The 23,174-nt window shown below is 35.7% G+C and overlaps 1 protein-coding gene across 1 annotated transcript in view; it reads right to left on the bottom strand.

The window, feature by feature from the left end:
- Positions 1–128: 128 nt before the first annotated feature.
- Positions 129–23,174, bottom strand: part of LOC129257324 (nischarin-like) — a 35,971-nt gene continuing 12,925 nt past the window's right edge. Inside the window, exons 3-13 of the mRNA XM_054895623.2 lie at positions 21,427–21,571; positions 20,479–20,546; positions 19,735–19,830; positions 18,834–18,929; positions 13,016–13,159; positions 12,126–12,380; positions 11,257–11,424; positions 10,626–10,706; positions 9,347–9,422; positions 7,808–7,988; positions 129–7,546 (exon numbers count right to left, since the gene is read on the bottom strand). Of these exons, the coding sequence (XP_054751598.2) occupies positions 5,443–7,546; positions 7,808–7,988; positions 9,347–9,422; positions 10,626–10,706; positions 11,257–11,424; positions 12,126–12,380; positions 13,016–13,159; positions 18,834–18,929; positions 19,735–19,830; positions 20,479–20,546; positions 21,427–21,571 (3,414 nt within the window). The 3' untranslated portion in view covers positions 129–5,442. The remainder of the gene's footprint in view (positions 7,547–7,807; positions 7,989–9,346; positions 9,423–10,625; positions 10,707–11,256; positions 11,425–12,125; positions 12,381–13,015; positions 13,160–18,833; positions 18,930–19,734; positions 19,831–20,478; positions 20,547–21,426; positions 21,572–23,174) is intronic.

Raw genomic sequence — 23,174 nt, 5'->3', positions numbered from 1 at the left:
GATGAGAATTAATATGAACCCAAAATAAAACCCCTCTCCCCATTCTCAGTACCTTCTCTCCCCATATAGCAACACAATTTACAACCACTCGGTATCAAAGAAATAAAAGCCTGAACAAGAGATAATCGTCTGGTAAATATAAAGTTTAATAACATTGCATATAAAACTTTGTATATACAGGTCACTATTGGAACGACATAAAATATCTATATTATAAAGAAAATGTGTATGAAATTAAAATTGATGACAGTTTATACAACATTACTTTTATGTATGCCTAGATCGCTACTCACTTGTGCGCACAACAGATTTTTTTCTTCACAGAAGCAGTTTCACAAAACTTGGTAATCATTAAACACATTATAATATGCATCTTGTTCCCAATGAAATAAATAAAATAACTATTAAATAAGCTGATCTTCATTTAAAAAAAACATCAGAAGCAATCTCTAACCTTGTCGATATATCTGCTAATAAATTAGAGTATAATAATAAATTAAGTATAAAACTACAAAACATGCATTCATAAAATCCTGAATCTCGTATTTCAACTTGCATAAACAATAACAAGGCAAACGCCAACTTCGCCAAGCATTGTCTCGCCTGCATATTGCAGTCATGAAGAGACTGCATGTCAAATCTGAAGGGTAACATTTAAGAAACTTTGACAGCTTTTCTATTGTACCATTGGCAAATGTGTGTGAATATTATAAATGGTGCCAAGAACTATAGCTCATTTAATAAATAACAACAGTTTTTAAAGAATAAACAAGTAAAATACAAAATCTGGTTCAGGTATAGAGAGTACTGAGATCTGAAGTAAAATGTTAGTGTTAAAAAGTATCAAATTATAAAGTTCATGTCACTAGAGGAACAAAGTAGTGTGAAAGTTCATTGACCTTTGACCTTAATCAAATTCAACTCACATTCGAACCTGACCTGCACCTTCAAGAGATGGACCTCTGTTACGAGTTTGGCGATCCCACCTCGAAGCTATAGAAATGTACTGTGTGTACAAAATAGCACAGTGCCAGTCATGGAAAGTTCATTGACCTTTGACCTTAATCAAATTCAACTCACATTTGAACTTGACCTGCACCTTCAAGAGATGGACCTCTTGTATGAATTTGGCAATCCTACCTCGAAGATATAAAAAGTTATTATGTGTACAACACAGCACAGTGCCAGTCATGGAAAGTTCATTGACCTTTGACCTTAATCAAATTCAACTCACATTTGAACTTGACCTGCACCTTCAAAAGATGGACCTCTTGTATGAATTTGGCAATCCTACCTTCAAGATATAGAGTTATTGTGTGTACAACACAGCACAGTGCCAGTCATGGAAAGTTCATTGACCTTTGACCTTATTCACATTCGACTAATATTCGAACTTGACCTGTGCCTTCAGGAGATGGACCTCTGGTATGAATTTGGCGATCCCAACTCGAAGCTATAGAAAGTTATTGTGTGTACCACACAGCACAGTGCCAGTCATGGAAAGTTCATTGACCTTTGACCTTATTCAAATTCGACTCATATTCGAACTTGACCTGTGCCTTCAGGAGATGGACCTCTTGTATGAATTTGGCAATCCTACCTTCAAGATATAAAAAGTTATTGTGTGTACAGCACAGCACAGTGCCAGTCATGGAAAGTTCATTGACCTTTGACCTTATTCAAATTCGGCTCACATTTGAACTTGACCTGCACCTTCAAGAGATGGACCTCTGTTATGAATTTGGCGATCTCACCTCGAAGCTATAGAAAGTTATTGTGTGTACAACACAGCACAGTGCCAGTCATGGAAAGTTCATTGACCTTTGACCTTATTCACATTTCGACTCATATTCGAACTTGACCTGTGCCTTCAGGAGATGGACCTCTGGTATGAATTTGGTGATCCCACCTCGAAGATATAGAAAGTTATTATGTGTACAACATAGCACAGTGCCAGTCATGGAAAGTTCATTGACCTTATTCAAATTCGACTCATATTCGAACTTGACCTGTGCCTTCAGGAGATGGACCTCTGGTATGAATTTGGTGATCCCACCTCGAAGCTATAGAAAGTTATTGGGTGTACAACACAATTGTTGACGACGACGACGCCGGAAATAGTGATACCTATGTCTCGCTCCGCTACGCAGGCGAGACAAAAATGCCGGGTACAGATTTCATGTATGTAATTTGTTTTTACCTTCATATTATGCTTCACAGAAGTATCAAGATGCAACATCTCGCCACAGACCCAGCCGCATCATCTAAAAAAAAATGGTTTGCACTCTCAATGAGGCACAGCAAATTCCAGATTATTCAGAGACGCCTCAAAGTGTGTGTCAAATAATCTTGAAAAGTGCGGGCATGTCTTTGGGATGCAACATCTGAGAACTGCCGCTAAGACATCTCCAATCGTAACAGTCTTTAAAATATTGGACATGCTCGAAGTGAGATACTAAGAAATGGATTTCCTCCAATCTCAGAATATATTTATAGGTGATAAGCCCGTTTAATTTCAGATAGTAGTTGCAAACAATCACTCCATATTACAAGATGTTACTTGATGATAACTAAAGTAAATGAAAACACTTCATGAAATCAGACAGTAAAAATAAACAGATAAAAACATAAACATGCAGTAGATTGCACAGTTTCATGTTTGGCATTTGGCATAATATGTTACTATTTGCCAATAACATGTACTCATACATCGTACAAATTCACCATGGATTACAATGTGACTTCATCATGATTTCTGCAGAACAAATAATTTGCTAAATTCTTGTGTGGAAAAATCCAACATCTAGCATGATACAAAGAGCTGAATAATTAATATATATTTTTCACTTTGTAACTACTAACTGTGACCAAAACCATCTACTATTATATACTTGACAATATATATTGGGGAGGCTCACCTACAAGTATATTATGTTGTGAGCAGTCAAGCCAACAAAGCCAATATACAATGACACATCATGTAACAAACATGACATCATCATACAGCAATGCAAAACACAAAGACTACAAAATTCCCCCTAAACTTTTCACTGTATACTGGTCTTATCAATGTATGCTAGCCTTTTTCGCCAGCATAAATTGGTACTGCTAGTGGGGCTGAATTTTCGACTCTTATCATATTATGCTAATTATTTGTGGGATGATGGCACCTACAATACAAGCTACTAAGAGAGATGGACAGTCAATGGTGAATTCCCTAACATTTAACTGTCAATGTATTCTTCACATTTATGTACTTTGATCCTACATGTACCATGTCCGTCATTTCGCCGTGTGAGTGTAGAAAAGCCCTTAGTACCATACCCACTCTTTTGTCATCTGCTATTTAAAAAAAAGAAACATTCTGAAATATAAAATTATTAAGAAATATAGGGGAGACCGGTGAGAAATGGGACACTCTTGTAACTTGAAAAATAATTAGCCAATCAGCAAGCCGGTTACATCAGTAAAAAGGTGTGCCTAGGTATAGCTCAAAACAGATATATGAGCTACTCTACAGCTCTACAGGTAAGTTATAAGCAAGTTTCTTTTTTATACCCCTTTTTAGATACTTTTTCATCGTTTTTTGTGAGTAAAACATCAAGTATATCACAGATATCTTTTATTTCTGTGTTACTAAGGGGGAGAAATGGAACACACTGTCCCATTTCCCCCTAACACGTAATTATGATCTAGTCATAAGTCATGAATGTGTACGACAAGAAATTAATAAACAGTGCAACTATCAAAGCTGCAAGCAAAAAATGACTTTTAAGACTCGAGTAGGGGCCTTTTTGCGTTCAATCAAATGTGAGTGCGTTGCTTTCAATAAGGAAATTGCAGGCGCATCACTCATGAAAATTGTTTCTACATAGGTTACCAGTGTAGATCCGTTGATCCAAAGTAAAGACCTTAACATATTTTATAGCCTTTCTTATTAGTATCTAGTTGTAACAGTCTGGGTAGTGTTTAAGAGCAATATTTCATTCATTTTTAATATAATTGATGAGTTCTGTAAAAAAATGATATAGTATTTACAGACAAATTACCTTCTTTCTCAATTTGCGAACAAATTGTCTTTTCACTCGCGCAGTGCTCTCGCATCGCCTAAGGGACTGACTGAATTAGACCATGAGTTGAAAGTAGCAGTTTGTGATTAGACATTGATATTGCACAAGAGATTATGCAAAAGAGTAGAAACTTGATCTTATACTTTAAATGTCATCTTGAAAATTCAAAATAACAACCTTGGTTGAGATTTTAATACTGATACCACAACATGATCAAAGTTCTTTGACCTGGATCATTTGACCTGAAACTTGTGCTATACGATCAGTGATACCTGATTACACTTATGTCTAAATTTCATGAAATGGATTGATATACATGTACTTTCAAAGTTATGATATTTCAAAAACTTAACCTAGGTTATGATTTCAATGTTGATGATGCCCCATCGCTGTCAGAAAAGTAGCAATTATGTCTTGCTTATGCATACGAGAACAAAATTTGATATTAAAACCCCCATATTTCATAATACACACAAACTTACAGATAAAGTTACAGATGACAGCTAAATTTATTTTTGTATGGTGAATTCCACGTTACTGAGGGGGAAGGTGAATTGAGACCCTTCTTGAATACCTTCAAAATTAACTTAAACTTTGACCTTAAGACTTGACAAAGGGATCACACATCCCATGTGTACAGATACAGGTCACATTGATTAAAAGAAACAAAACAATTAGAATACATAAATTTTAATATACTTGGTATCCACATGTATACAATTGTCTACAAACCTTTTTTGTTAAAAAACAAAACAATAAAAAACCAATCAAAATCAACAAAAATCACTATGGTTTTCAAATTAAGTCAGACTCAGATTTTGATATATATGATGTAATGGTGATATATCAGGCATGCTTCATTACTAATCTTTAAAGTTATATCTTACAAGGGAAAATCCATTTTCTTTTTTAAATAAATCTTTGAAACAGTAATGAATTGTCTAAGAAACAAAAGTTTATTCACACATGTTAGATGAAACTACCTCACTACATGTGCATACATTTTACATTTCATTTTCATTACAAATGAATTACAAAAGAGGCAATCTAGAACTATTACTAGCATACAATATGGATACATTTGGTTGGAATTTTTATAAAGATTTGTTTAAAAAAAGTACAAATGACAACAGATAAAAATCTGAGAGATACTATGTTTGGCATTACAACACAACAGCTGGTTTGCAGAAAACATACATAAACCTAATCATATTATGACAAGGCCTCCTTTCAAAATAATTCATAAATTTCTGGATTATATAAATATCTCTGAAATTTATCAGAATAAGAATATCGAAGATATTGTACATATTCATCATATATATACTATGAAACTGAAATAACGGGTGTTTCTTGGCATATCTCCTTAAGTTTATGCACTAACCTGAATAGATAGTTCCTTATTATGCTTATCCCTCCATTGTCCACAAATCATTTTCATCAACCTCTCCCTGTCTTCAAGAGAAGGAAGTAATAAGGTCCAGACTATGTCTGGAGTGTGATGCTTCTCACCTTCCTGGAGATCATCTGATGTAAAGTACTCTCTGCTTATATCTACCTCCACAGTGATGACTTCAAATATAAGGGTGATATCGCAAGAAGAGAAGTCACTGACCACCAGTCGCTTCAGGTTGAAGATAGGTTGGACATCACTGACTGAGTATTGAGGACTCTCTGGCAGTAACTTTGAGAAGTTTGGGATCGGGTAGCACACGTGATCTTCATGGCAAAGTGCCACGTGAGTGTTAGTGATGATGAGGGATCGAGGATGAAGTGATGCTGTTTCGATGGACGGTGGAACGTACTCATTGTTGCTGATGACATCACCAACCTGATGGAGAAGCATGTACATCAGAAGATGGACATCAAGGATCCCAAAAGACGGACTCTTTACCTTCTCTACAACAAGGTATGTTAAGTCACTGATCGTTTCTTCATTAGCATAGACAAACTTGACTCCTGCAGGATGCTTGTATTCTGTGATGACTGCTTCTTGTCTGGCTTTCATCGCTTCCTGATAGAGGTCAATTGGTGACCCTGGTCTCTGATCAGATTTACAAGGACTTTCTGGATGCGGCAGAGCCAGCATCAGCTGCTGCTGGAACTTGTGGGTTTCCTTAAAATTTCTTGTTATCAGGGTCAAAGTGTCATCTGGTGTGTGTCCAGTCAGACGAATCTTTTGGTCAAAGAGCCCGACCACCACTTCATCTATGTCGCCAAGAGAAATGACATGCTGGCAGCACACTCTGTTTGCCTCTAACTCTGAAGAACTGTGGATCACACCACTGGCATGAGATTGCCTATCAGGCCTTCCTGATCTGAGTTTGGATTTGCGCACCGCAGAGTCACTGGATATACGACGATGAGTCTTCCAGGATTCCCGATGACACATCAATGTCTGATCTGATAATACATACAGTGCGAGAGAGCTAAGCATTACACAGGACATCACCTCCTCTTTAGGAACAGCATAGGTAATCACCTTTGTCCACACAACATGGGTAAGATTTTCCCTCTCACCACTATTTTTGTGGGCTACGTTCTCATGAAAGTATTTAATTATTTCACTGGTAGACATGGTGGCAAGACATTGCATTGATGGAGAGAGCTTGAGACCTTTTCTTAGCCCACAGGATGATAAATGATCAATAACTGTTTGGTCATAGTCTGGGACAACCGCAAATGTAGGAACCTCTGGGGCAGTGGTAGGTAATGATACCATACCTTTGAATCCAAAATCTTTTTTATTCAAGGACACTGGCTGTTCCGGAGGTATTGGTGCTTGAGAGGATTCATCAGGTTTACTGCACAGCAGAGACGATTCTGTCATCCTTTCATCCTTCTCTTCATCTGCTTCAGAAATGATGCTCACTTCTTTGACTTTTGAAGATACATCATTTACTGATTGGTCTTTACTATCATCCCCATTCCCTGTCCTTGATTCTTCCTCTCTGCTTCCATCAATTTCAGCAACAATTTCAGGTCTTACGGATTCCTTATCAGGAACAAGTAAAATATTCTCTGCCTCCTTTTCCTTCTCCATGACATCATTTCTACCTAACAATGTCTGGACATGCTTCCAGACCTCCTCTGCTTCTGCCTCAGTAGGGAACTTGTTGGACAACTGCAGGGTCCCACTGAGTACACTTCTTAATACTTCTATCAACTCCTCCTGCTCGTCTGGGCTCATTTGACCCAGGTAGCCCTTTAGGGTAGGTCCATTGACATCTGGAGGGGGCATTCCAGCCGCCTTATGCCGAGGACCATACGTGAACAGCTTAGGTCCCTGGAAGTACATGGTGAGCTGCAAGAAGATGGTGGATACATCTGCAATACCTGCCTGGTTGTGCCGACTAATTTCATCAAAGATATGATATGCAAATCCTTTAGGACTTAACTTTATTTCCTGCACAGGGAGGGTTTTTTCTGTTGCTGAATTGGGCTTGGGACGTGGAGAGCGGGATCTTGATCTTGCCCTAAGAAAGAATAAAAGATTAAAATAATGCTGCTTAAGAAGCAGTTGGATCAGCTGTACTGGAAAATCATTATTTTATCTTTGATAATTCCTGATAGTAGTACAAATAGCACTAGCATAAAATGTTATTTATGTCAACAACCAATAGTTTCGAGAACACAGTACATGTGAATAAAAGACACTGTATGAAAAGGGACCTATACCCCAAACAGACTGAATTCGTTTATAATCAATTAATATCAGATAAAATGGCAAATTGTACCTTTTTGTTTTATCTTTCTTAGCTCCTTTATCTGTATTCTTCTGCCCATCTTGTTGTTTTACCACAACAGCTGAGGCTTCTTCTTCTGCAGGATCAGACATCTCATTGAATATATTAAGCCATGCCTTGCCACCTTGTCTGCGTAGTGATTCTACTTTAGCTTTGAATTCAGCACTTTCTCCTGAACGAAAAATATTGATAAAGACAGTTAAAGGACAAGTCCACCCCAACAAAAAGTTGATTTGAATAAAAAGAGAAAAATCAAACAAGCATAACACTGAAAATTTCATCAAAATCGGATGTAAGATAAGAAAGTTATGACATTTTAAAGTTTAGTTTAATTTAACAAAATAGTTATATGCACATCCAGGTCAGTATGTAAATGAGGAGACTGATAACGTCATCCACTCACTATTTCTTTTGTATTTTATTATATGAAAAATGATATTTTCCAATTTTCTTCTCATTTTCAAGTGAAACAATGATTAAATTCTCCCTGAACATGTGGAATTAGAATTGTTTAATACTATATGGTTCAGTCATGTTTGCCCTTATTGTCAAACCCATAAAAAAATGAAATAATGTATAATTCAAACAATAAAAACAAAAGAAATAGTGAGTGAGGGACATCACCGACTGTCTCATTTCCATGCCACTGAGTTGTGCACATCCCTGTTTTGTGAAAAATAAGCAAAACTTTAAAATGTCATAACTTTCTTATTTTAGATCCGATTTTGATGAAATTTTCAGCATTATGCTAGTTTGATTTTTCTCTATTTATTCAAATACACATTTTTCTGAGGTGGACTTGACCTTTAAATGATTGAATTATGATGCAAATGGTGGGAGAAATTCAAATTGCAAATTAAATTCTACATGTACTATGCCAAAGGAATTAAAAGTCTATGGGAATTATATTTATTATGCAACACCTATTGGTGATTGTGGATTGTCAATAACCATAAATAAAATAATAAAAGAGAAGCCTGCTAAGGAAATATAGTAATGCACTCATAAGAATAAAATTATGCATTATCAGTAAGTTCTGTGGGGGCATTATGGTCATCATCATTATCAAGAAGATTCAACAAAGCTTTTAAACAATACAATTTGACATACAGGTAACTCTGAAAATCTTTTGGGGCCAAAGAAATTTGAATTCGTTAGATGCAAATTAAACATACTTATCATAATCAGGTCTGAATAATTGCTTCAATTTGGTGATTATTCAACTTACTGCAGGTCAGTTACATTTAACCACACTGGCTGGAAATGTCTATGACATTTAAATTTCAAAGTGCTTAGATATTTTGGTATAAAGTGTTGTCTAGATATAAATCAATTAAAGCAACATGCCAGTATATATGCAGATTTGTGCAAATGACAAAAATATAACTATAATTTAACTAAAAACAAAGAACACTAGATATCTAGTTTGTCCATGATAGAATGTACATAAAACTAATCAATTAAGTGCAAGGTACACTATGAAGAAAACAAAATTGCACTCAAATAAGTTAGGTATTTTATACTATTCACCTGTTAAACTAGGACCCATTGGTGATGCTTGTTTTGATGCACTGGGGTCAGCTATAGCTGCCTCATGAACTACTCTCTGTGCATAAATCCAGCATTTCAAAGAAAACAAATCAAAATAAACATAAGAATATGTCTGGTGCATGAATGTATGAAATCATATCCAAAAGAGTATGTGAATATGTGCTCTTCAATGCATATTTCTTGACATAAGATTGATATTCTAAATATAATGCAAATGTCTCAAGACTGCATAGATGCAGTAATTTCATTAGACTCTACTTGATGCCAGGATGTACTTTCCCTCTATTCAAAGTCAAATCAATGTGAACAAAAAACTCATATGATAACATAAACAATGACATAGGTACATGTACATGTAGTTAGAACATGGACCTATGAAGAGATGGACATTCATCGCTTAGATAATGAATTCACTAACAGGTGACGGTAATTGTCATCTGAATAACATTCTCTTCATACTAGTCTTCTTTGGTCCTATGATCGTCACCGTGAGAAGGGACTGAATTAGTTCGTGATTGGACATTTATATTTCACAAATTATATGCGCAGTTGATAGAAAATCAATGAAATAATGGATAATCGATGTGCAGTTTTTGTTTACCTTTGTTAATCTTAGTTCCATGTGTTTTATTAGGAGAAATGTCTGCATATTTTAATATAGAGGCAATATCGTGATTGATTGTTTACCATTTAAAATTCAATTTTCCCAAGTTTCTCCATAATATTCCAGATATACGTGGCACATAACATGTGTAGATCGTGTATCTTTCAATGTTATTGAGGTCCTTATGTGTGAGCGGTAGTTAGCGGATCGAATAATATCATATTTTATATCATAAAAATCGTCTGCTTCTCAAGTTTGCTGATCCATATATGAAGCATATTGACTGAAAGGCACATACTGAAACAGGGGATCAGCCAACAAAAATCAAGACCGGGAAACTGTTCCGTCTTTGAGTGATCAGATACCCTTGGTAGTCATGGTAATTGCTATTGTTACAACACCTGTATATTCTCATTAAGATGCGCATAACCAGGTGACGGTGACTATCATTGGGTCAAAGAAATGCTCGCGTTAATCGTCCATCTTTTCATAGGTCCATGGTTAGAACCACATAAATATCTTAAGCCTGCTGTGATGTGTTAGCTGTGGAATGAATTAAATTATCTTCTCTAGATTAAAAATCATCTAAAGCTCATATACTTGCAAGGTAAAATTAATGTGCCTCAAATGTAAAGAAATAAAAAACAAACATACCTTTGGTGAGTTGTGTTTTGATCCAACAAAAGGCCTGTAATCTTTGGATTTCTTGATAGCTTTTAGAATGTTGACTGTATCCTATTATTCAAATATAGACACCAAGAAAATAATGACAATTAAAATAGAAAATCAGAGAGAGGGGGATCACGATTCAAGCATCAGCAAGAGAAACAAAATATACAGATTTGGGCTCATTGCGAGACCTCTTTTTTTAAACATTGTGCAGCTATGTAATACAAAGGTGCGCAATCCCTCCTAAATATATTCATAATGATGGGCACTGACTATTTTTGTCTGTCTCTCATGAGACTTGGATACATTTTTCAATTTACATCAAAGCTTAAAGGCGCACGGGATCATTGTGGTAAAGCAAATTGGACAGACACATTTTAACAGTGTGCAACAGTGAGAATCATAATTACTAGGTCTGACATCTTAAATCCTTAGTGTTCTTAATCAAACACAATTCACTTCACTTTTCCATACTTGTTAGAATCCACATGGGGTCTCATAGACCTGGCAAATTAGCCCTTCTCAACAAGTTATCAATAAACATTGAGTACTCCACTGTAAACAACACTTTGCCTTTAAAAAACATTATTTATAGCCTTGGAAAAGACAAACAAACCTTCTCCTTCTCAGTGGCCTTATGTCCATCTAGACTAAGTTCTGTAAATCGGTCTTCAAAGAGCTCCAGGACCTTTGTTCTGTAGTCTACCACATTGGTAACAGGGTTTTCACTCAGTAGTAAATGCTCTAAACATGGTAGATTGCACACATGTTGTACCTCTAGTACCTGTTAAGTATAGGAAGTAGAATCAGTGGAAATATTCTATGATACACTGTTCCGTGACAACTGTTTGACAGTAATACAGAATTGCTTACTAAAATTACATAGAAATATCCCTGAAATTGTTTGATACCCCTGACCTCACATGTATGTCACATTTCAAGTACATTCACTCCAAAAAGGAAGAAGTTTCATCTGTAATACCATTCACCTCCCTGATTTGTTGGGTGAATATATACATCTTGTTACTATGGAGATAGAGTTAATATGCACAAATTATGCACTGTTCATCTTTGTCCCATGATCAATAGTTGCCACAAATTTTATAAATATTGCTTGAAATGTATCTATGATCTACACTGATTCTTAGATGTACAGAGATGTTCCAAACTTGCTCAATTTGGTATAATATGAACTCCAACATTTCATCTGATTCTGCCACCAAATCTAACCATACAACCTTGGCAAAATACTACTTTAATTTTTGAACTGGAATTTTACTACCTCTGTACTTCTAAAAAAACAAAGTAAAGTATGTGGCATGCTCTTCTATATATGGCAAGGGTATCTCCATCTACAGCCTCTGTAATGTAGCCTCTGAGAATATATGTGACATCTTACTCTATCAATTGTCCTGTCTTTACTCTACATATCACCCTTAATTTGTCTTATTAATAAATCATTTCATCCTTCCCCTTCTTCCTTACATGTTCAATAATATTTGACCTGACGTCCAGCTTGACCAGTGAGTATAGCTTGGCCAAGCCATAGAGACTGGAGAGATCATTGTTGGTGAGTAGGAGGGTATGGACATTGCCTAGTCTGGTTTTCATGTCATCCAGGGAGTGGAGTTGGTTGTAGGATAGATTGAGATGGGTCATGGCAGAGAGATGGTGAAGGTGGTTGACGGATCGTAACTGATTGCGACTCAGGTCAAGCTGCTCCACGTTGGGTAAGAGGCACTGGCGATCAGAGGGATAACAAAAAGTGGTTGGATAGAATCAAAGTTCAATACCATGTAAAAAAGATCACTCTTTAAAGAGACACTTGACAAGAAAGGTGAAACTCAAAGTCAAAAGTATAAACAATTTCTGTGAGCTTTCAAATTATTTCATGTTTATTTAGGAAAAACATGAAGGTAAAAAGATGCACTGTTTGTAATTCAAATGCCCACCCATTCAAAAATTTATTATAAGAATTATAATCAAGAAATGAAATGTGGCCCAAATATTAATGTGCAGTGACTGCAGTGCAATTATCACTATGCTTCCATTAAAACTATATAAAAAAAAAAAGAAGATAAATGGGAAATGAACTTTCAAAGTCACACACATTCAAATTTGCTGATGAAAGACACACTAGTATACATGAAGAAAACAAGAGTATCAACTAGTGCAAATTCATTCGGAATAATTGGCCATCACATTTGTGTGCATATCAAGGCCATTCAAAAAACTTTACACCGAACTTCAAGTATCATTCTATTCTAAGCAACAAAAGATATGATACCAACAAAAGGTAAAGTAAAACAATCCCAACTCCCCCAGCACCCCATCCCCTAAAATGAAAATAGTACATGGCATAGTGCTTGACTTACAATTGACCTGTCAATATCATTGAGATCATTGTAGCTGAAATCTACTAGCTTGACCCTTCCCCATGGTGGGACAATCTCCATTACATCCTGACCACTAGAGCTGGCAAGAGATTCCCACTGAGTAAGATTTGGTAGTAACATATCCTGAAAAACACAACAAAGATATGCCAATGATAAGACACAAACAATGTGAAAATAAAAGAGCAAGCATTCCAGATATAATTCATGCTGTAATCAAGCAACTATGACAGCCCTTCCTAGCTTGACAGGTACATATACCCTTTATCAGCTATTAATGTATTAGCTTTATTGTAAATAAAAAAAACATGCCTGCTGGAAGTATTCTTAAAGGTATCATATCACAAAACTATAGACATCTTGATGAATTATTGACCACATGGCCTATAGTCTAGGAGATAGGGGGCTTTATTCAGAATTTTTGGTGGGGAAGGTTTGACAAGCTTATCCGGGGTAAAATTGTGCGCTGATTCCAAAAATGTCACTCTTATTGACCGTACTCACGCCATTTTGGTCATTTTGGCCAAATTTTGACCAAAAATGACCATTTTGACCACTCTTTGGAAAATGGTCCCTTAACAGACTGCTTTTGTAGCCACATGCAATTAAAAGGGTCTGTCTTAAGTAAAAATGCACACAGATTCCAGATAAAGTGCTTTCATTTGCCAAATCACAATAGCAGTGGTCATTTTGGCCATAATTTGGCAAAAAATGACAATTTTCATGATTTTTTGGCCGAAATGTGTTACAAATATTGATCAGAGCTACGACTGGATGTTTTTCTAGAAATCCACATTTATTTTCAAAATATGCGCTGGATCATAACCATCAACCTCATGTAATTTATTCCGTCAGTTTTGACCTATGAGGGTCATTTTGGGTACTTTAGACATAACTGACCATTCGCAATTTGCATTATTAACTGTTCAAATAGGCAGGAAATTGAGGTCTTCAGCATGTTTTTTCCTCTTCCCTTATAAAATGAGAATGCATTTAAATGTCCTTCATGTGTAGAATTTTATGCTGATTCCAAATATATCAGTCATAATAACCTTATTTAATAGCTTGTAGCATTTTGACCACTTATGGCCCTCAAAATGGCCAATGACATCAGTTCATTTTACCCCCAAATACTTCGAACGTTACCAGAATCGTTACAAGGGTGTGTTGCAACACCTAACATTGGGGTGTGTTAATCCTTTAAATTGAACATCTCAAAATTATTTTGACCTCATTCCATCAGTTTTGACCTATGAGGGTCATTTGGGGGTACTTTAGACATAACTGACCATTCGCACATAGGCAGGAATTTGAGGTCTTCAGCGTGTTTTATCTTCTTCCCTTATAAAATGGGAATGCATTTAAATGTCCATCTTGTATAGAATATTATACTGATTCTAAATATATCAGTCTTAATGACCATATTGAACACCTTATGGTAATTTTGGCCACTTATGGCCATAAAAATGACCAATAACATCAGTTCAATTTATCCAAAATACCTCAATGTTACAAGAATAGTTACCAGGATGTGCTGTGACATCTAACATTGGTGTAATCCTTTAAAATGAACATTTCAAAAGTATTTTTACCTCATGTAATTTATATCATTAGTTTTGACTTTTGACCTATGAGGGCCATTTTGGGTAACTGACCATTCCTGCAATTTTGCAAAATAACTGTAATTTTGCATAATAACTGTGCAAATCGGCAGGAATTTGAGGTCTTCAGTGTGCTTTATCTTCCTCCTTTATGAAATGGGAATGATGCATAGGTCGTTCTTGTGTAGAATTTCATGCTGATTCCCAATATGTCAGTCTTAATGACCCAATTTAACAGATTATGGTCATTTTGGCCACTTTTTGGCCCCCAAATGACCAATACCATCTGTTCAATACTTCAATTTATCCAAAAATACTTTGAATGTTACTATAATCGTTACAAGGGTGTGCTGTGACACCTAAAACTGGTGTATTATTCATTTAAATTGAGTGTCCCAAAAATATTTTGACAACCTTGGTCATTTTGGCCAGATTGTCCCCTGCCCAATGTGTATACTAAATTAGCCTATAGTGAACATAGTGAGGAGACAATTCAGGATTGTGTTAATATTAGCATCAATTATTGTTAAATGGGAAAGGTTTGAAAGCTTTTCGGTGAAAATCAATGCAATGATTCCATATAAATCAGTGTTATTGGCCAAACTATTGGACTTTGTGGTAATTTTGATCACTTTTCCTCAATAATTTCTAGTGACCACACATTATTTGATTTAAAAAGGGCTCAAATGTTGCTTAATATTATTTTCAGCGTGAGCTACTACACCAATAATCAAGAGCTTAATGAATGTGATAAAAACCTTTACATCAAGTATACATAAGGTTGTTTGACCATGCACTTTGGTCATTTTCATGATTTTAGGCACATTGACCATTTTGTAATTCATGGAAACGAATTCAAGAATGATGTTAGATAGGACATATTACAAAACCTTTCTGCACCAGATTAATACAATGATTTAGAATCTATCAGTCTTAATGACTACTTAGTGGTCATTTTGGTCACTTTTGGTCCCTACAATTAGCAATGACAATTACATGTATCAAAAGTATTCCAATGTTGCTCTATATTTTTTGTAAGATTTGTTGTATAAATCATAATCAGTGACAAATTATTTAATTCAATATGACATTACTAATAGTACATAATCAAAATGTGACCATTTTGGCTACTTTGACCGTTTATCCAATGTGTGAATTTTGAAATAAACATGACTTAGCAGCAATTGTAGGTCTATGAACATGATGAAATGCGTTCAATCCCTTTTGATGGGAAATATTAAAGGATCACCTTGAGTAAAAACTGTGCCAAATATCATGTGACTGTCTACTGTGGCCCCTTTGATCACTGTATGTTCCTAAATAGCCAGCATTATTTTCCTTCTTTAAAGTCAAATTGTACTGAGAATCATTACAAAGCAAAATAGGTCACAGTGAAGTTCACAAAGAGTTTTGACTATCATTCATTTTTACCATCTTTGTTTTTTCTTGTACAGTGGTTCACAAACCTCACATTGGCATGATTGGTGAGCAGCAAATTTACCCTTAATTCTTTTGAAGACGTACTGGGTAATAAAACACATTCTCTATATGAAATTATTCTCTGTGCCGAATTTTGGTCACTCTTTAACAATTTAGGGCAAGTTTTCCACTTTCAACTTTACCATGTTTACCAATCATGCCAATGTGAGGTTTGTGAAACATTATACAAAATGGCAAAGGTGATAAAAATGCATCATGGTCAAATCTATTCGTGAAATTCAATTTGACCATTAGCTTTGTAATGACCCACCTTTGAATTCAGGATTAGTGCCTTCCTCTAGAATATAGTTATCTGTATAATTTAAATTAAAAAGGAGGGAATGATGTTATGGCTACTCAATGACCATACAATGACCACTTGGGCCACATTAGACAGTGGTGAGGTATTTGGCACATTTTTTTACTCAAGGTGAGCGTGTAATATTTCCAATCGAAAGGGATTGAACGCATTTCCACAATTGCTCCTGTCATGTTTATTTACAAATGTCATACATGCAATAAATAATCAAAATGGCCAAATTGGTTTCAAAATTTTGATAATGTGCTATTAGTAATATCATATTGAAATCAATAATTGATATAATACATCTTATTAACAATACGGAGCGACAACAACATTTGAATCCTCTTTGATACATGCAAATGTGATTAGTCATTGTTGGGACCAAAAGCGACCAAAATGACCACTAGCTCATAAATGGTCATTAAGACTAATATATTTGGAATCATTAATCTACATTAATCTAGAAAAGTGTCTTAACATAACATGCTAAAATGTCTCATTCCTGAATTTGCTGCCCCATATATGTGAGGTTTCCATAAACATTTACTGTGTGGTCAAGGTGGCTAAAATCATGTAAATGACCACAGTGCATGGTCAAACAACCCTATGTATGCTCGATGTAAAGGATTTTATCACAATTATCAACACTCTTCACCGATTATTGGTAGCTCATGCTGATAATGATACTGACTAGCATTTGAGCCCTTTTTGACTCATCAAAGCATGTGTGGTCTCTCTCTTATAGCTGATCCCTCCACTAATTGGAGATTCCTAGGGTTCATGGTCACTGGTCAATATTGAGGGAAACGTGGTCAAAATGACCACAGGGTCCAATAGTTACGCCAATAACACTGGTCTGTGTGGAATAATTTCATTGATTTCCACCAAGAAGCTTTCAAACTTCCCCATTTAACAATAATTGATGCTAATATTAACGCAATCCAAAATTTCTCCTCACCATGTTCGATATAACCTGAATTAACATACACAATGAGCAGGGCTGGCCGGGGGGTCAAGGTGGCCAAAATGACCAAGGTAGTCAACTTTGGGGATGCTCAATTTTAAGGATTCATTCACCAGTGTTGGGTATTACAGCACACCCTTGTTAAGATTCTGGTAACATTCGAAGTATTTCTGGATAAATTGAACTGATGTTATTGGCCATTTTAAGGGCCATAAGTGGCCAAAATGACCTTAAGATGTTGAATAGGGTCATTAAGTCTGATATATTTAGAATCAGCATCAAATTTACACAAGATGGACTTTTGAATGCATTTCAATTTTATATGGAAGAAGATAAAACATGCTGAAGACCTCAAATTCCTGCCCATGTGCAGTTTATTATGCAAAACTGCGTGAATGGTCAGTTATGTCTAAAGTGCGCCAAATAACCCTCATAGGTCAAAACTGATGGAATATATTGCATGAGGTCAAAATACGTTTGAGATGTTCAATTTCAAGGATTAATACACCAATGTTAGGTGTCACAGTATGCCCTTGTTAAGATTCTGGTAACATTCGAAGTATTTCTGGATAAATTGAACTGATGTTATTGGCCATTTTAAGGGCCATAAGTGGCCAAAATGACCTTAAGATGTTGAATAGGGTCATTAAGACTTATATATTTGGAATCAGCATAAAATTCTACACAAGAAGGCCATTTAAATGCATTCTCATTTTATAAGGGAAGAAGATAAAACATGCTGAAGACCTCAATTTCCTGCCTATTTGAACAGTTAATAATGCAAAACTGCGCGAATGGTCAGTTATGTCTAAAGTACCCAAAATGACCTTCACAAGTAAAAACTGACGGAATAAATTACATGAGGTTGATGGTTATGATCAAGCGCACATTTTGAAAATAAATGTGGATTTCTAAAAACATCCAGTCGTAGCTCTGATCAATATTTGTAACACATTTCGGCCAAAAAATCATGAAAATTGTCATTTTTTGCCAAATTATGGCCAAAATGACCACTGCTATTGTGATTTGGCAAATGAAAGCACTTTATCTGGAATCTGTGTGCATTTTTACTTAAGACAGACCCTTTTAATTGCATGTGGCTACAAAAGCAGTCTGTTAAGGGACCATTTTCCAAAGAGTGGTCAAAATGGTCATTTTTGGTCAAAATTTGGCCAAAATGACCAAAATGGCGTGAGTACGGTCAATAAGAGTGACATTTTTGGAATCAGCGCACAATTTTACCCCGGATAAGCTTGTCAAACCTTCCCCACCAAAAATTCTGAATAAAGCCCCCTATCTCCTAGACTACTATGAAGCTCCAGTCATTCACATCTTACCTAAGTGTAGTAGCAGCTGGGTCAATGATTTTGGTTTTGAAAACCATTTAAAACATTTAGGACATCACTCCTCTAATTTTGAAACAAGCAAGTGAAAACTTCAATGAAAGCTCACCTGTATTGAATTGAAAGATTTGTGCACAGCCAGGAAACTGACATGGGTCTTTGCTTCTTCAATTCCTGATATACATCTCGCATTGCAAACCTCAATCTGGTGGTTAGATAAAATGGCCAGGATAACAATCTGATACAGTGAAAACCATGTCTATGAAGACCACACAAGGGAGACAAGACACACAGTCTTTGTGAGACGCTGGTCTTTAAGGACAAGTCCCTTCAGTACATGTTTCAATGGGGAACATATTTCAAGGGTAACAAATCTATGTTCTTTTCAACAGCTGGTACATGTAGCTATTGGTTTGACTGTACACAGTTTGTAGATTAACTCTATATAGCTTCTGTAAGATATTGGAATTTCCTTCTCCCCCAACTCATAAAAAGTGTCCCAAAGGATACTCAAAGACATGTATTGTTTCTATAAATGAAATATAATTGAATTTTTCAAGTCATATATCCTGAGGTTATAAGTATTTCCCATTGAGAATAGGATGATATCATTTAATACAGTCTGACTTATTACATAGATTTACATCATAGAAGCACAGTATTACAGATTTGATATCATATTGATAGAAAAATAAATAAATAACACATGTTCTGTAAAAAAAAAAATCAACTTGATTAACAATTAGTAGAGTGTACAATAGTCTTGTATTTCAAAATTGGTATTAAGTTGTGGATCTTGAATTTCAATATTTCTAGAACAAAGCCATTTTTCAAAGGGGTACATTTTAATATTACAGCACAAATGGGAACATCAAAAAGGACACACACATATCTAAGGCCAGTGAGAGGGGCAATGAAGCCAATCACCAAGGCCATGGCATTGGATGACCTTGGATTAACTTAAGCTCTGGTAGATCAATGTATTAAATGGAACATTACTACAAGATTACCTGAAGATGTCTAATTGACTTGAAGTATGAGAGGTCAAAGGGCAAGTCATCAACTTTACGAGTGCTAGACCCAAGTCTGGATGTGGAGCCAACGATCTATGGAAAGAAAAAGGGGAATTAAGCAAATCATCCGAATTTTAACAACATAGCATTTTGAAGACTAAAAAGGAGCATTTGGGGGGTAAAAACAAGATGCCTACCTTATATGAAAAAGACAGGTATAGTTCATTACATTTCATTACATGCAAAAAAGAAAGATTGAAAGCGCACACACAAAAAAAAAACAAAAAAAAAAAACATGTCCACTACACTACATGACTTGGTCTCATTTTCATTCCACCTTTTGCTTTGCTTGTGACATGTTCAAACATGTATGTATCGCCATATTTTTCTCACCCATATTTATTTTAATTGGAAAGTTCCTTCCAGGACTCATTTTGCTTGTGATGTGGTTAATTTTATCTACAACATTATATTATTATATTATAAAACATACATGTTGCTCACTGATATTCATTAAAGTTTGGAAAGGAAATACTGGTAATAAAGACACCAACACATAAGTCCCAAGCCAAGAATCACTACAGTGTTTTCACAGTAATTCCACTCAGCATCTTTTCCCTTCCAATCCTCAGATGTCTGCTTTGACATTTCAAAACAATGGGCCATTAGGAAAATCACTGTGAAATGCTTAATATGGCACAGCAGTAAATAGAACTATTTTATGTAATGAAAGAGACTTACTCTGAGGAATTTCAGTCTGGACATGAAGTCCATGATATGACCAATGTCACTGTGAGCATCATCAGAATCTGAAATAAGGTAAAGGAGAAGATAAAGGAACAAAAAGGAACTGAGGTTACCACAGCAGTTGTAATAATGAAAACTATCATACCTGTAAAAAAAAAAAATGAAAACTAATTTTTTTTTCAAAGATTGATTTGCATTTAAAGAAATAAGCATACAAATAACTGAAAGACTTGTTGACATCATTCTCGAAAGCATAGAACAGAAAATAAATGTTGGTATTACAAAAGACTTGATTTCTAGATCTAAATGGATGACTTTATTATGCAAAATAATTAACAGCTGTTGTGTGATCGTGGTGGCATAGATGTGAATGTGATAGAGGTCACGCAGCTATGAATATTAACGCTTTTGAATACAATGTATCAACCTCTTCAACAGCAAGACTAAAAGCCTAAAATACATGTTTGGAATTTTATACCCGAGTATATTTTCATATTTATCACTGATAGACTTATATGTAACATTGGTTAACAGCAACATCATTGCTGTTATTGATGGTGATGATAAAGACACACCACAAAGCTTAGTGAAATATACCATTAGGTCCATATTCTGAAGTCAGGTTTAACTTACACCATGGTCTAACTCTGTGCTAAAATTATGGGAAGCCAAAAGTGTCAATTTTTTTTATTAAGTTGTATGTTTCTTATGTTTACTGTGCTCTTTCCTGATTCATCGGTGGTGAAGACAATCATCTATTTATACTTCCTAGACAATTATGAATGATTTGAGAGCCAAATGAGCTGAAATATAATATCTCTACCAGTAGTGATTTATGTAACAATTGGCTATTCATACTCAAACCACAAATTTAAACCTCAGTTAAACCCGACTTCAGAAAACGGGCCTTAGATTTTAAGGTAAGAATGAGAGTACACTCACCACATGTAGGTAGGGGTAACTTCAGCCTTTCTGTGATGGCAAAGAGTTGCATCGGTGTCATTTCACACACATCCTGGCTAGCCAGAATAAGATCTCCCTTATCAAATAACTCTGCAGCTAAAGCTTGTGAAACACCATTAATATCCTGTAAATAATTATATGTTTGAGGAGGGGAAATCAAATATCTTTCAGATGAAACAACTTTTTGTGGAATGGTTACACTTGATATGAAACATTGACAAAAAATCTGGGCCCCATCTCACAAAGAGTTAGGATTGATCCGATCAATCGCAACTATGGACGGCCAGCAATGTCAACATCTATTATGATGATGATCCACAGCATTTATATTGCGTTATATATCTGTTAAAAACATTCAAAGGCGCAGGCTCATCCAATAAGTTAATCACTACACATCTGCCGAAATAAGTGAGTTTTGAGAGACGGTTTAAAGAGTTCTATGCTGTCAATTTCACGAAGTGAAGAAGAGGGGGAAGGGATGGGTACATGAAGAGTGACACCAGTACCAGATGAGCGCAAGCCAGGACGTACACGGCGTTGTTCTATAAGGGAAGTCACGTATCCTGGAGCTAAACCACGCACAGCCTTGAAAGTACTTAAGGAGGATTTTGAATTCGATCCTGTACTTAATTGGTAGCCAATGCAACTCTGTGAGAATAGGGGTGATGTGGTCATATTTCTTTGTACCAGTTAGCAGGCAAGCAGCAGCATTCTGTACGCCTTGGAGTCTGTTCAGCATAGTGGAAGGAAGACCAGCCTGCAGACTGTTACAGAAGTCAATCCTGGAGGTGATTAAGGAATGAATAAGGCTTTCAGCTGCAGAACGAGTGAGTAGTGATCTTATAGCCGATATGTTCCGTAGCTGGTAGTAAGTTGCCTGGCACACCTTGGAAAAATGCTTGTCCATCTTCATACCCTGGTCAAAGAAGACACCAAGATTACAAGCATTCACTGAAGGAGGGACAGACACACAGCCAACTTGAAGATTTTGTGGAACAATCTTGCTTCGCATATGGGCATTTTCACGGTAACTGACATTACACGGCACAATGTTTTCACACCTTTCATTGTGTGTATCTCTAAAACAACAAATGATGGGAGTTTGCTTTTGATAGAGTTAATAAAGTGAACATTGCTGTATACTCTGATACTAAGTTTTCCTATGTAACCACATTTTTTTACGCATCAGCAAGCAAAAATGTGTCGGTAACTGACATTACGCAAAAGGACATGCAATTTCATTAAAATTGAAATATCTCATGTCCCTGAGTAGATAGAGTAATAATTTGAATATGTAAATATACCTCCGTTACTAGGTTAAGATGTGTCAAAATATTAAACAATTCGTTTTTGTCTTTTGGGGACTATGATAATTTTTCGACAACCATGCTGGTAACTGACATTACGGTAACTGACATTACACTTAATTTGCCATAGAGATAACACATGGAAGTCAAATGTGTGGAATCATTGCATTGTATCTTCTGTGCAGGGCTTGACATGAAAGTGAGCTTGATGTGGAAGTATACCCGAGTTTTTAGGAACATATCAATGAAAAAACTTTTTCTTTTTCTTAATTCCTTTCTTTGATTTGAACATTTTTATCATTACTTGTCGGTAACTGACAATACACATTAACATTTACCAGTGCTATATGATTTTCAAAGGCATAATTTTCTTGGTAAGGCTTTTTAAAATCATAAAAGTTTCATAATACTTTACATTTT

Source organism: Lytechinus pictus, chromosome 3, assembly GCF_037042905.1.
Source record: "Lytechinus pictus isolate F3 Inbred chromosome 3, Lp3.0, whole genome shotgun sequence".
NCBI lineage: Eukaryota > Metazoa > Echinodermata > Echinoidea > Temnopleuroida > Toxopneustidae > Lytechinus > Lytechinus pictus.
Note: the sequence above shows the minus strand (reverse complement) of the source record. Positions and strands in the feature narration are given on the sequence as shown.